Source organism: Vigna radiata, chromosome 5 (genome assembly GCF_000741045.1).
Source record: "Vigna radiata var. radiata cultivar VC1973A chromosome 5, Vradiata_ver6, whole genome shotgun sequence".
NCBI classification, from domain to species: Eukaryota; Viridiplantae; Streptophyta; class Magnoliopsida; order Fabales; family Fabaceae; genus Vigna; species Vigna radiata.
Genome location: NC_028355.1, coordinates 34333474 through 34348861, shown reverse-complemented (window position 1 = coordinate 34348861; position 15388 = coordinate 34333474). Strand labels below are relative to the sequence as shown.

General features: G+C 30.7%; 2 protein-coding genes across 3 annotated transcripts; one reads left to right on the top strand and one right to left on the bottom strand.

The window, feature by feature from the left end:
• Nucleotides 1–205: 205 nt before the first annotated feature.
• On the top strand, nt 206–4190 carry LOC106761302 (cellulose synthase-like protein H1). 2 transcript variants are annotated; one of them, XM_014644841.2, is made up of 9 exons: nt 206–616; nt 803–1127; nt 1319–1444; nt 1795–1911; nt 2013–2225; nt 2333–2450; nt 2529–2710; nt 2812–3162; nt 3611–4190. In XM_014644841.2, the coding sequence occupies exons 1-9, from the start codon at nt 357–359 to the stop codon at nt 4154–4156; spliced, it is 2238 nt and encodes a 745-aa protein (XP_014500327.1). In that variant the 5' UTR covers nt 206–356; the 3' UTR covers nt 4157–4190. The 2 variants fall into 2 exon arrangements, with proteins under 2 accessions (XP_014500327.1, XP_014500326.1); XM_014644840.2 differs by having other exon boundaries at nt 2526–2710.
• A 1263-nt stretch (nt 4191–5453) lies between these two features.
• On the bottom strand, nt 5454–14543 carry LOC111241598 (uncharacterized protein At4g13230-like). The gene is made up of 2 exons (XM_022780274.1): nt 14496–14543; nt 5454–5798 (listed from the first exon to the last, which is right to left on the bottom strand). The coding sequence occupies exons 1-2, from the start codon at nt 14541–14543 to the stop codon at nt 5454–5456; spliced, it is 393 nt and encodes a 130-aa protein (XP_022635995.1).
• Between the last annotated feature and the right edge of the window lie 845 nt (nt 14544–15388).

Genomic DNA, 15388 nt, shown 5'->3' with positions numbered 1-15388 from the left:
AAACATTTTTTATATGCGACGGTAACTTACCTGATGACTGATTTTCCAATCCATAGAAAAGCTATGCAACACACTTCAAGTACCTCGATGACAGCAGCCAAAGACCCCAACTAGTATTATTATTTAAAGGAAAATGACATAGTCAGTCCATGATTTATACAGGACAAAATTCCATAATAAACTATTTCTCAGTACAAACATTGTCTTATATGTTAGAAAATAAATTTCAGATACCCTGAACACCGCATGTTACAGAACTTTCCCATTCTGCAGATAATCGACCACTCTCTGAGGAATCTCAAACCTCTAGGCGACAAGTAATAGTGCAATTGTTCAAGTTTCTTAAAGTTTGCTAAATGGCCAACCAAGAACATGATCTCCCTCTCTATGAAAAAGTTTGGCTCAAACGAACATTTCAAAGAGTGATAGACACCTTGATTTTATTCCTCCTCCTCTTACTTCTTAGTAATCGAGTTTTCTCATCCCACAACTTCACTTTCCCATGGTTACTTGCTTTCATATGCGAATCCTGGTTCACCTTCACTTGGATTGTCATTCTCAACACCAAGTGGAGTCCTGCAGTGACCATAACCCACCCAGATCGTCTCTTGCAAAGGTATATAATATCAAACAGCAATTGGTGATTTCTTTTTTCAATCCAGTTTCCTATTCTGATGGACTTTTTCCCTTCTTCAAGTACTTCCAAAAGTTGCTAGTTGATAAATGCTTATTCTTGGTTTATAGTGCTATTCATGTGATTACTATTTATGTACTTGTAATTTAATGTTTTTAATCTCAATAGGGTTCAAGAGCTTCCACCAGTGGACTTGTTTGTTACAACAGCAGACCCTGTACTTGAATCTCCTATCATCACAGTCAACACTGTTTTATCTCTTCTAGCTCTTGATTATCCAGCTAACAAGCTAGCTTGCTATGTTTCTGATGATGGCTGCTCCCCTCTTACTTTCTATGCCCTTCTGGAAGCCTCCAAATTTGCTAAGTTTTGGGTTCCTTTCTGTAAGAAGCATAACGTACAAGTGAGAGCACCCTTTAGATACTTCTCTGATGTTACCATAAACAATAACGAAGACTCACTTGAATTCAAACAAGAATGGTTACAAGTGAAGGTGAGTACAACAACCTCGCCCTGCATTATTAAAATTCCAAACTAGTCTTCTAACTCCTCAACACATTCATAATAATGAGATAAGCACCGAATATAAAGGCAAATGAAATTTGGAGATATATAATATGTTTGAACTTTCCAAAATACTCTGACGATGAACTGCAGAGTTATTTGTCTTTTTGTATTTTGCAGGAGATGTACGACAATCTAAGCCGAACAATTGAAGAGGTGACACACAAAACAACTCCATTACAACTTGATGGAGAACTTGCGGTTTTCTCGAATACAGAACAAAGAAATCATCCAAGCATAGTTAAGGTAACAGAAATATCATGATTCTTAATGGGTCGAGCTACTACATAGAAATTAAACACAAACGATTTTGGCTACCTTAATTTCTAAATTCTAAAGTACGAACATGTCAGAAGTGTAATCTTCCCATAAATATATTCACCTTACCCTTTGTTTTCTTTCCTTTACACTACCCCTTTTACTTCTTTTCTATTTATTTCTTGCCAAATTTCTCGACAGTCATGAAAAAGTAAATCTTCCATTGTACCAACATGTTACTTCGTTCATTCAAACAGCAAAATTTTACATACATCTTTCCAATGGTGCTTACACGTCTAAAGAACAAGAAAGCATTTATTTACATGACATATGAACAGGTTATATTAGAAAACAAGGAAGGACTTTCTGATGGATTGCCTCACTTAATCTATGTATCAAGAGAGAAGAGACCACAGTACCATCATAATTACAAAGCGGGAGCTATGAATGTCTTGGTAAGTTTGTTAACTGATGTATGGTTCTTGGAATTTCGATTCTCATTCTTTCTATTTAACCATTGATTTAATTTGAAATCAACAATAACTTATATGTGCAGACAAGAGTGTCTGGATTAATGAGCAATGCTCCCTTTATGTTGAACGTAGACTGTGACATGGTTGTGAACAATCCCAAGATTGTTCTACACGCTCTCTGCATTTTGATGGATTCACAAAAAGGGAAAGACGTTGCTTTCGTTCAATGTTTCCAACAATTCTACGATGGAATAAAAGATGACCCTTTTGGAAATCAATGGGTGGCTTCATTTGAGGTGTTTTTCAGCCTTAAAAATGAAATTCTAAGTTTACACTTCACCAGTGAAATTTCTGAATAAAAGAACTTTTTAAACTAATCTTTTCTTGTTTTTGTCTCATGCAGTACATAATACGAGGCATGGCTGGACTTCAAGGACCTTTCTATGGAGGAACAAACACCTTCCATAGAAGAAACACTATTTACGGTCTCTATCCTCATGAAATCGAAACCGAGATAAAAGGTCTTACCCAAATGCACGAAATTTCTTATTCTTAAATAGTAGACCCAGCACGTGTTTATTGTTTTGTATCTTCAGCAGGAAAATTAGAAGATATATTAACGCAACAATTTGGAAGCTCAAAGGAGTTCATCAATTCAGCAGTCCATGCTTTGGGAGGGAGTGTATATTCAGCTAATGATATTACTCCTTCCAACTTTATTGAGGCAGCAAACCAAGTTGCGAATTGTGACTATGAATGTGGCACTTTCTGGGGTAAAAAGGTACAAAACAGAAACAAAAATATACTTTTTAGACTATAGTAAACCATTTCTTGCAAAAGTGCAGTTTTGTTAATTAGCTTTGACAATTTTGGAAACTCTAGTTGGGCTGGTTGTATGGATCAATCTCAGAAGATGTACCAACAGGGTTGAATATTCAAAGAAAAGGTTGGAGATCGGAGTGTTGCACCCCAGATCCAATTGCCTTTCAAGGATGTGCTCCTAGAGGATTACTCTCTACAGTTATACAACAAAAGAGATGGGGTTCAGGCCTAACAGTAGTCTTTTTTGGGAAGCATTCTCCTCTTGTTTGCATGCTCTTTGGTAAGGTCCAATTCAGGGCAGGCTTGTCTTATTTTTGGCTTACCAACTGGGGCTTACGTGGTGCATTCCTAGTTTGTTATGTTGCTCTAATTGCATATTGCATGATTGCCAACACCAGCATCTTTCCTCAGGTTTGATTCAATTTCCAATGCAGTTTTAACGGCAAGGTTTTATTATAGGTTTAATAGGCAATTTTGTCCTCAGTTTCGTTGACAAATCTCAATTTAGTCTCTTGTTTTAAAAGTGTTTGAAATGGGTCCTCACTTTCAAAATTTTGAATCAAATTAGTCCCTTTTGTTAAACAGAAACAAATGGTCCTAAGGGTTTAATGATTTAGCATAAAAGATATATCTATAAAATAATATCTCTTCTGCCAAATCATCAAGCCCTTAACGTTGTTTGTTTGTTTGACTGAAGGCACTAATTTGATTCAAAATTTTGAAAGTAAAGATCCATTTCAATCACTTTTAAAACGAGGGACTAAATTGAGATTTGTCAATGAAACTGAGGACAAAATTGGCTATTAAACCTTTATTATATGTTATGCTAGACAATAGATTAATTTTCTTTTTGTTTCAGGGACTTGTCCTTTGGATTGCAATTTCTGTTTTTGTGATTTACAATATACATACTCTATCAGAGTACCTCACAATTGGGTTATCTATAACACATTGGTGGAACAATCAAAGAATGTGTGTGATGAGAACGACGACTGCATGGTTTATTGGATTCTTGAGTGCTATGCTTAAGCTATCAAGGATTTCAGATACTGTGTTTGAAATAACAGAGAAGGAACACACTGCTTCTGGTGCTGACGGAAACAATGCAGATGCTGGAAGGTTCACGTTCGACGAGTCCCCAGTTTTTGTGGTAGGCAGCACCATTTTGTTGGTGCATTTGACAGCTATGTTGATAGTGTTTTTGGGGTTGCAACCAGCTTCTATTGGAAATGGGTGTGGAGTAGGGGAGATGATTTGTAGTACATATCTGGTAGTGTGCTACTGGCCATATTTGAAAGGATTGTTTAGCAGAGGAAAATACGGAATTCCTCTATCCACCATTTGCATGTCATCCGTGTTTGCATTAGTCTTTCTGCATTTTTGTACAAGTAATATTATCACTTGATGAGTATAACTGATATGGATTTCATATTTCTTTATTATGTGTTTATTATTTTTGAAGTTTGGCTCACTGAATAAGTCTATCAAAGGTTGTCTAGTTTCTACTTAGTGTATAATTTGGTACAAAAGTCGTTTGGTTTGGATTTGTTTCAGTGGAAAAATCTGTACAACATTTCAGTAACTTTTTTCACTGAAATGTTGTACAGATTATTGTCATAATTAGTGTATTGGAGTGATTAGTGTCATAATTCAGTAACTTTTGCCCTTATAAATAGACACTAATGCAGGACTATGGATTAAGCTTTAAGACTTATGTCTATGACTAATTTTTTTATTGACATTGATTAAGATTATTTTCACATAATGTTACTTAAAGTTATTTCTTAACAATTCTTAATCGAAATGTATGTCAGATTTATTTCTCAAATTGACACAATTATTTTTTAATTGATGTTAACTCTAATAAATAAAGATTGATTGTCATGATTATTTTTTACCACTATTAATAGAATTATTCTTTAGTAGATATCTACAAGATCTTTCAATTTAAAGTATGTAATAATTTTATTTTTTTTTAACGATGCTTATAGGCTTTTTTCACTGGACATCACTAATGTTATTTTATGACATCTTTTGTGTTTTTTTACCTATGATAATAACTTAAATATTTTATAAAAAATATTCAAATTTTATAAATTTAAACTATCTTTTAAATAGAATATTCAGAATTTCAATAATTTAAAATAAAAATAATCCAAATTTCATATATAGCAAAATAGAATATTTGTAAAATTTGAAAATAAAATAAAAGATATGAAAATAATTATTTCGATTCCTTATTTACAATTTCAACACTCGAAATCTTCAATGCTCCAAACTAACCTTTAAAAAAAGTATTGATATTATTCATTATTTTCTAAGATGCAATGTGCATATATTTGACTACGTAATCTTTCCAGAATATTTTCTCTAAATGTATAATTTTTCTACTAAATTTTAGTTTGTAAACAAGCTGTATATTTCTTAACAATAAGAAATTGTGATTTTATATGATATAAAATGCAAAGTGTAAAGGTGGTTCTTGATAAAAGTTAGGTTTAATGTCTTTGGAGGTTACTATTTTTGCATCTTTGTATCAATTGGGTTATCGTATTTTGAAAGTACTCAATTGGGTCTCTGTTTTGGTATAATTGAGTCAATAAAGTCCTTGTTGTTAATTGTTGTGGACGGCGTTAAAATTCTTGCGATGTAATATGCTGATTGTACAATTTTTAATGACGTGGCACAATTTGGTTTGCTGACTAGACGACATAAAAAAAGGGCACGCTGGCACCTTGTTTTGTGTCTTCTTCATCGTCTTCGTCACCATAACTCTTCTCAACTCTTCTCTTCAACTCTACAACATCATCGTTCAGAACACCATCATTATCATCATCATCCTTCCCAATCAAGGTTTCATTAATCTTGTGTGTGGTGTCCTTTGCCATGTCCCATGCCCCCTGCACGCCCTGCTTCGCCTTCTCCCCCACATTCAGTGTCTCTCCGGTCGATGCCGCCACCTCCTCCGTCTTCTGCTTCGTCCTTTCCGCCCCTTCATTACCCTTCTCTGCCATTGTTCCCGTTGCGTCCTTTGCACTTTCTTTGGTCTTGCACGCATACTATTTCACTGTCGTCGTGAAAGAGCTCCAAGGTGCTGGAGCGGCAGAGTCTTCTCCGATCCCTAGAGAATGATGACAGGTTAAAAGAGAGTTGTTGTTAGCTTATTTTATAACTCTTCAATTGATCGGCTCCCGTGCTTCCACGGTTCGGTAGCACCGTCTTCAGTCGTTCGGTAGCATCGTCTTCAACCGTTCGATGTCCTCCTTCTTCTTCACTGCTCGGCCTCGCTCAGTAGCCTCACCGCCTTCGGCCGTTCGGTTCCCTTCTTCTTCTCCCTCACCGCTCGGCCTCTTCCTGCATTCCACCGTTCGATTGACTAGAAATAATATCCTATAACATATTTTCTTTGATTTTGGGTCTAAGTGTTTTCTTTGGAAGGTGCGAGTTAATAGTGGTGAAGCAGTTTCGTGCCACAAATTCTGATTTGTGTTTCAGGTTTGCTAGAGCCGCAATTGAGAAACCATGGTTGTGCGATTAGGTTTTCAATTTGTGTTTTTGCTGTGATTTTGGATTTGCAGGTCTGGCGAACAGAAAAACTTGCGATTACAACGCTTAGTGGCGATTTCTGGTATGCAGGTCCGGTGGCGATTTTGTGGTGGCGGCTTCAATGGAGTTGATGTGTGATTCGTGTGGCTGCCATGGAGAAGATGATGGAGTAAAATCTCGCGTGAGAAGTAGATGCTTGATTCTGGGTTCTGTGGTTTGATCTTCTACAGGTTGCTTGTGATTTACGAAGGAGGAGAATGACAGAGGACTTGTGACGGTCATGGAGGTTCACGACGAAGGTTGAGGGGATGGTTGCCGGCGAGGATGGCGACGGCGGCGCATAGTAGTTAGGGTTTGGAAATTAAGGTTTCTGTGGAGAAGACATAGATGACATGGCAGAAGACGTGAGGTGGTATGTTCTGGTTGGTTAATCTTGTGCCACATTGTAATTAAAAGACACTTCAACATGCCACATCGTAAAAAAGTTAACGCCGTCCACAACAATTAACGTCAAAAACATTATTAACTCAATTTTAACAAAAATAGAAGACATTAAACCTAAAAGTTACTATGATTATAAGTTATAGTGTTTATTGTTTATCAATAGATTTATTTTATAAAAAATCACAAGGAAATATATTAACATGTGTAAATGTGTTTTTCTTTCATAATCTATAACCTTTGTATATTTAGATAGTTTATTTTTTATATTTTCTATATTGATTTTTTGTATTTTTAGATCGTTTATTTTTTAGATTTTTTTGTATTATTTAATTTTTATATTTTTAGATCATTGATTATGTGTTTTCTTTTTTTCATCATTCAAAAGACAGTCTACTATTTACATTTTTATATATCGTCTAACCTCTTTATTTTTGTAGGATATACTCCTTATATTTTATTTTTTTGGAAACTTTTGTATTTTTATACATCTTTTGGAATAGTCTAATCTTCACATTTTTATATCGTTTTTTACTTTATGTTTTTCTGAATCATCTAGCATTTATATTATTATATAGTATACTTTTCATATTTTAAACATGTATTCAATATTTTTTTATATCATCTATTTTTCATATTATTTTACAGAATTTACTCTATATATTTTTATATCATGTATCATTAGTATTTTTAGAGTGTTTATTTACATTTTTCTACGTTGTTTATCCTTTATTGTTTATCCTTTGTATATCTAGATACTTCATACATATTTTTTTTTATGAATTGCCAAAGATAATTTAATCTTTATATTTTCTTTGAATTATGTAACCTTTGTATTTTTAAATTGTTACTCTTTACTTTTAAAAAAAAAATTGTGCAACCTTTATATTCTTTAAAATATCCATTATTTATTTTTTTAACATTTAATTTCTTTTAATATGATATATATTCACTAAACTAAAAACACACAAAATAAATACAACTAGTATTTATATATGAAAAACAATTACTTTTAATTTGTACTTGCTTATGTAAATCTCATTTTGGGTCATTTTGATAAAAACATTTTCACAACAATTATATGAACGTAGCTTGTATTCAAAAATTTCAAAAGAAATAAAATTTTCAAGCTTTTCATTATCCTCGCCACCTTAACCATTCACTAGATTCTCTGTATTATAATTTGTTTTCGTATAACAATCTGAATCATACGTCATCACAAGTGGAAAACACAATAAAAAAAATGCAAGGATGAGCTAATAGGATAAACATCAAATCAATTGATATAACATTTATATCACAGTTGTTAAGTCTTTATTATAATCTCAACACATCTAACAATCACCAGTACTCAATAAGACTATAACAACCCTCGTCACACCCTTAAATCATTTCCTTAACTGGAACATGTATCACTCTTGTTAGCTCTACCTCACCTATCGAGTAAAGGCAACTCGTGCCTACACCAAGTTCCATTATAACCTCTTACCAACTTCTATACTTCCACTTATATTTCGTTTCACCAAAACAAAACAATTTGAGTGGTCCTCCACTACAACTTTGGACCTGTCTCCCCTGCTCCAAAGTGTCCATCATAACACTAAATTCAACTTGAGCCGGAATCCTACGAGCGAGACATTCATCCCTTTCTACCCTCTTTCAAAAGGAAAGGTCAACACTCGAATTTTCAGTCCCTTCTACCACCCCTCCAGAACAAAGAGACTCATCTCTTTCACTACCTCTCATATAAGAAAAGATTCACTTTTCTACCCTTCCGCAAAAGAAAAAGTGACAACAAATTTCTTAATCCCTTCTGCTGTCCTTCTAGGACGAAGAGACTCATTTCTTCCACCACCTATTCCAGACAAAAAAATATACCTTTTTACCCTCTTACAAGAAGAAAGGCAACAACCCGTATAAAAAAAGTATAACTAGTCAACAAACATATACTGCTAATACCAACCACCATTATTACAAAATTACAAAAATAAATCTATAATGGCCATAAGTCAACTTATTGCTTTTTACACTCCACCTTTACTAATACACCTCTACCAAAAATGACACCTTTCATGAGTCTTTAGTTGTGAAGTCCACGCCTCCCTCCTTCACTTCACTTATCCGCACACCATAATACTTACATTATGAACATAATTACATTTTATTTTCCTTTTACTCCCCTCGGCCCACACATTTAATTCCATTTATGTACCCATCATTACACATTATGAATTAAAACATTTCTCTCACGGCAAGCTCTCACCATTTCACATATAATATATAAAATATTCACCTAAAGCCCACCCAACATTAAGCCTTTAAAATCATTCTTCCTTTTCCTAGTAAACATTTCTGCATACCACTCATGGATCAAAAAACATTTAGTTTTCTAACACACAACCACTCATTAACTTTTTATCGAAATTATTTCACAAATACTTATTATTATTGATATAAAAAAAAGGAAATTTTGCATCTTAGTTTTAAATACACAACCAACACCTAAATGCCTTTCTCTCTCCTGTGAACAGACACAAAACAAGAAAAGTGGTCCACCTAACGTTTGAAACCCCAACACATCCACGACATACATTCGTACCTCACTCATCAGCCACTAATCCAAACTGAAACTTTTTATAAATAACTACAGAAACTAATATTTAATGTATATATTCCGAATCAGATTTTTTTCCATACAACCTAGCAATTATTTTATTATAGAAATAAAAAAAATTTAAATAAAGACACATAACTTTTTTTAATAAATATGAAAAATAAAAAATAATCTTACATTTACACATATATAAGAAAAATTTCTTCGTAAGACTTACATTACTTATATTATATTAACCATATAAATTATATCTTATTAACATTTTTATAAATAAAATAAATAATAATAATAATAATTAAAATATATTTCACTTTTATAATTATTTGTTTTAATTTAAATATTTATTTCTTTTATTTCCTTAAAAAAAAAGCATAAATTATATTCAGCACGTGTCTTAAAAAATTAGGTAGTATCTATACGTACAGTGATTTGAGTTTGTCAGTAAGAGGCCTACACATGGATTAGTTGAATTCTAGAAGTTTTGACACCATACATACACCATATAAATTTTACATTTACATTTTCTTTTTCACCACTAACAGTTCGTAGAACCAAAAAGTTTATATAAAAAAATTCATAAGATTAAAATACTAACGAAACGAGAACTAACTCGTGGATATTTTTAAAGTAAAAAACTTCTTTTAATTGAAAATTAAAAATACAGTAGATATTGCACTATAAAAACGCTTGTCTATTTTCAACAATATCAAATAACAAATAAAACGTTATAATTGTATTAATTTTAAAATATAATACATAAATTACAAGTATTAATGCCAATAAACAACATAATTATTTAAATTTTAAAGTACCCAATAAATTAAAAATATTTTAATTATTGAATAACAGAAAACATACAAGTTTAAACAAATTATTATCTATACTCAATTGAGATTTGATATTTTCTCTTCGAGACATTATAAATATCAAAAAGGATTTTAAGCCATGCTGATTTTCGAGTTAACTAACAGAATTTTTTATTTTTAAAAATAGTTTTAATTGATTCTAACTTATTTAACTCATAAATTAAATAAATTTAAATCAGATCAAAAATACATTAATATTTAATCTATCAGCAATATAAATATATATATATATATATATATATATATATATATATATATATATTAAATTAATTGATAATTTATTTTATTTTATTTTTAAATAATAGAGTCAACTCAATTCATCATAAATGATCCCGCTCATTTTGACCCTTAAAGAGTACCTATTTTATTTATGATCTTAAATTACCATAAAACTTGTACGACCAAGTAACAAATGGACAGACCGTGGACATATGAACGTGGTCTCATTAATTACATTTATCAGACCAACCCATGAAAGTACAAACCCTGCCTTTTTTTTTTTTTACCAAAAACATCCAATCATATATTTCCAATTCAAAACTTACAAATATTTTCCCCTCCGCTGACTTTTATAAATTTTTTAATTGTTATTAACAGGATAACGAAATTAGTTTAATTAGTTTTAATTAAATATCAACAAAAAAATAAATTAAAAACCATTTAAAAACACAATTTAAAAATTACCTCTGCATACTTTAATGGTCTCTTAATAAGGAGACAAATACATTTAAAAATTATAAAACAGGTTAGTCCAATCCTTTTTTATCATGTTACCATATATCAAAATTAGATCCAACATAATTTATTTTTTACTGTTTTCACATTAACAGATTGTACTGTACTGTTCATGAAATGTAGAAAATAATATAAGTAGATTTGCGGAATGGATCACTTTTTCATCGGCAGATGTGATGAGATTTAGAAGGATTGAATATAAAAGGTCTGAATTGTCTTCTAATTATTATATAATTCCATTTTCAATTATATCAAAATAAAAACACATTTAGCTTATGATAGTGCATTTAGATGAAGAAAATGAAATCTCTTTCAGGCTTATTCGATTCCTTGGAACCTGTATTCGGTTCCAAGAGTATGAAGAAAAACATAGAAATTCGTTGGCCATGGTGTACTCACTCTTGTATCCGATTCCTGGCATGCTTTATTCGGTTCCAGCAAGCCAAAATATGTTTTCTCTATTCACTGTGTTTCGAAGCTTGGTGCTTTTGTTCATCAGATACTGCTCTTGCCATGTAATCTTGGTGCTTTCTCCATGTTTCCTCTATTTTATTTTATGAAAAAATATTGTTTGAGTTCATTTTGCAATTTGACAGTTATGTGGTTATAAAAAATAAAATTTTTGTATTTATAAAAAAAATGTAAAAAATTAACTAAAGATAGCATGAGAATAAATAAATGTTGATGTTAAAATAGCATTGTCCTTATGTTAAAAAAATATTATAGTTTAAAAAAAGATTATTTCAATTTACTAAATTATAATTTTTACATTTTAATAATTAATTTTAATTTTTTTTCTTTTTATAAACATTTTTACAATTAAATATAATATTAGTAATTATCATTTTGTATTATTTTAATAATTAGGTGTTTTTTTTAATCTTCAATCTTTATCAATCAAACAATTTTTTATTTGCAAAATCAAATAAATTGTACACTAATTCTTATAAACTTTACTTTTAAATCTCTTCTCATTTATTTCCAAATCCACTCATATAAACAACAATTAATTCACCCTCAAATCCATCCACCGAATCTCTACAAATTCCTCTCACTCAAGTGGACAAAGCATGTAAGAGAATTAATTAAAAATTTTAGCTTTTCCCATTCAAAGAGTATATAGGTAGATTGATTAATATGTTTTCTTTTAATTTTTTATTTTAATTTTTTTTAATTATAAATATATGTGTATATATTAAAAGTAAATTGTAAATGGGTTTTAAGTTCTAATTGTTAATTAATATCTTCAATAAAAAAATTAAAATAATTATTAAATTTACTTTTTAAAATATTGGTTTAAATACCATTTGCCTTTATTTTTTTCTATTTTATTCAATTTAGTTCTACTTTTTTATATTCAATATGCTCATAATTTTTTGTCAATTTTGATTAATTTAATCATTTTTAAGGATATTTAAATAACGGAAGATGAATTATGTGTCACATGTTAGTTTATGATTTTTTTATTTTTATTTTTAACCTTTTTAATCTTTTATTTTTTTTATTAATTTAAAAAATTTGTCCATATGTTAAGTCAATTTTGTGCCATTTGGCAATGTTAGTATCACGTGACAAGTGTCAAGTCAGTGTCAATGTCATGTGTCAAGTTAATATCAGTATTACAATATCTTATATTCAATTTAATCCTAATTTTCATTTATTAAGTTCAGAATTAAGTCCAATTTTTTGATAATTTTGTTCAATTTAATCCCAATTGTCCTTTTCTAAATTGAGACTAAATTTAATTTTTATTAAAATTCACATTTTATTAAATATTCCTTTCATTATTTTTAAACCAACTATAACTATATTAATGGAATATAATTATTATATTTTATGTTTTTCAACATGTAACAAATAAGATTAGAGTTAGTTTAAAAATAATGAAGAATTTTTTTTCTAATTTAAAAGAATTGTAGAATTTTTCTTGTAATTTAAAAAATAAAGAAGATTTTTCATTATAATTTTAAAAATAATAAATAATTTTCCTTCTAATTTTAAAAACAATGAAGAGTTTTCTTTCTAATTTTAAAAATAATGAAGAATTTCCTTCTAATTTGAAAAATAATGAAGAATTTTTCTTCTAATTTAAAACTAATGAAGAATTTTTCTTTTAATTTTAAAGATAGTGAAAAAAATTTCTTCTAGTTTTAAAAATGATGAAGAATTTTTCATCTAATTTTAAAAATAATGAAGTATTTTCCTTTTAAAATTTAGAACTCAAACTGAATTAAAAAAAATTAACAAAATTTAAGATCAAATTGAACAAAATTAACAAAAATTAAGACTAAATTGAATATAAAGACACTGAAATGTGTATTAAAACTTACATGTTGAATTAATAATAACTTCATATGTGACACTACATTATCACATCTCACAAAACATGGTCACATGACACAATGTTGACTTGATACATAAATAAATTTTTTAAATTTAAAAAAATCATAAAATGACATGTGACACGTAGATCATTTTATTTTAACTATTTAAACTTTGTAAAAAAAAAAGACCAAATTAAAAAAAAAGAACATATTGAATATGAAAAAAATAAAACTAAATTAAACAATATAGATGAAAATAGTAACTAAAATTATATTTTAAGCCTGCTAAATATTACATTATAACTAATAACTAAAATTTAATTACAATATTATTATTTATTTACATTGTTTTAATCATAGGTTTAATCTCACCAGAAGTTCCTATTTTGGTCCGAAATGTTAAATATGTTTCTTTTCTTTTTCCCATATCAATTGGGTCTCTTTTATTGTAAAATTGATTCAATTACAGGTCTGTCTTCAAATTCACCAAACGACCATTTAATATTTGGTAACTTGGCATGCTCAGTTGAATGAGTAATGACATGGGACATTAAAATTGAGTTTTCTTTTAAAGAAATTTTATGGAGAGAGGTGATATGTGATTGAAGGAAGGACAAAGGTGGAAAAATGAAAAATATTAAGGGTTGTTCTCTCCCATCCCCAAAACCTTTCTTTCCTGAAAACGGAGTTAGGAATCTAAGTTCTATTTCTGTTACTGAGTTAAGCAAAGATGATCATGGCAGAGGAGACGGTGGTGAACTAGGACTATACACAAGATGGAACCGTCAACATTAAAGGCAAACCTATTCTTAGATCCAAGTAGTTGAAAAGCTTGTTCTTTTGTAGTCGGTAACTTTTTTCTATCCTCATTTTCCTCATTAACTATCAACTTCCAACACTCACAGACAACACACACATCGCTATCATGTTAACGCAAACTTTCCCATCCATGTCTCTCATATGGCTACTCCTTTTTTTTCTTTTATTTGTGATTGTTTCTCCAATTTTGAAACTTTGAACTCAATAGTACCATGTTATGCTGTTGTCGGCAATTGCAAGACTTGGTGAGAACTGAGAAGAGAAATTTACTTGCTCCATTTTTTACCTTTGTTATTCGCTTCACATTTCCTATTTTTTGCTGCTTATTGGGGTTTTGCTTTGTGTAGCTGGGCAACGAAGTGATGGTTTACCAGCAACTTCAGTCCTTGCATTAAATACCTGTAGCTTTTTCAGGGTGAAAGTGAGATCTTTCAAGTGCACATCCATTTAGCAAAGAGGCATAGTCTTAACAGTGGGAGAGGAGACCAATCCTCACGACTCCGACCGGTTATTGAGGACGGTGTCGGCGGTGGTGATCCTGGTTCGTGCCGACGACATCACAAGGAGAGACGAGATTTCTCTCTCACACGCGAAAAGGAGGACAAAGTTTGGACTGCTCCATCCGACGTGGGTGATGTCGTCGACGATACTCTTGGCCGACGAAAGGAAGGCACGACATAGGGTAGGTAGGGACTGCCGCGTTGGAGGTTGAAGGAAGAGGCGTTTCTCTCTTTTAGGATTTTAGGGTTCTGAAGAAGAAAATATCCTTGAAGAGATCTGATTTAACCTTTGCTCAATCCATTTTTTTAATACAAAAATTAATTCAAAATGCCACGTCAAATCAATGAATACTCTAACCATACCACGTAGACCAAACTTAAATGACCGTTTATTGAATTTGACGGTAGACCTCTAATTGAATCAAATTTACTATAAAAAAAATCCGATTGATACAAAAAAAAAAAACCTATTTAAGATTTCGAACCAAAATAAAAACTCAGATGAGATTAAACCTTAATCATATAATACACAAAAGTAATATTTTAAATTATTTGTTATTTTAATTTATATGTAAAATAAAGTGACCCCTTTACTATCTTTAGACTACAAGAGATCAGTTAATTGTTCAGTCGACCATGCATAACGATGACACATAGCTACTACTACGTCATTGCTTGTCTGGTTCAAACAGACTGAAAATAAAATTAAATGAACTTGCTTGACAACATTAATTTTGGAGAGAGAAATAGAAAGTGATTTTTTTTTTTTAAATTTTATTCTCCATCAACAAC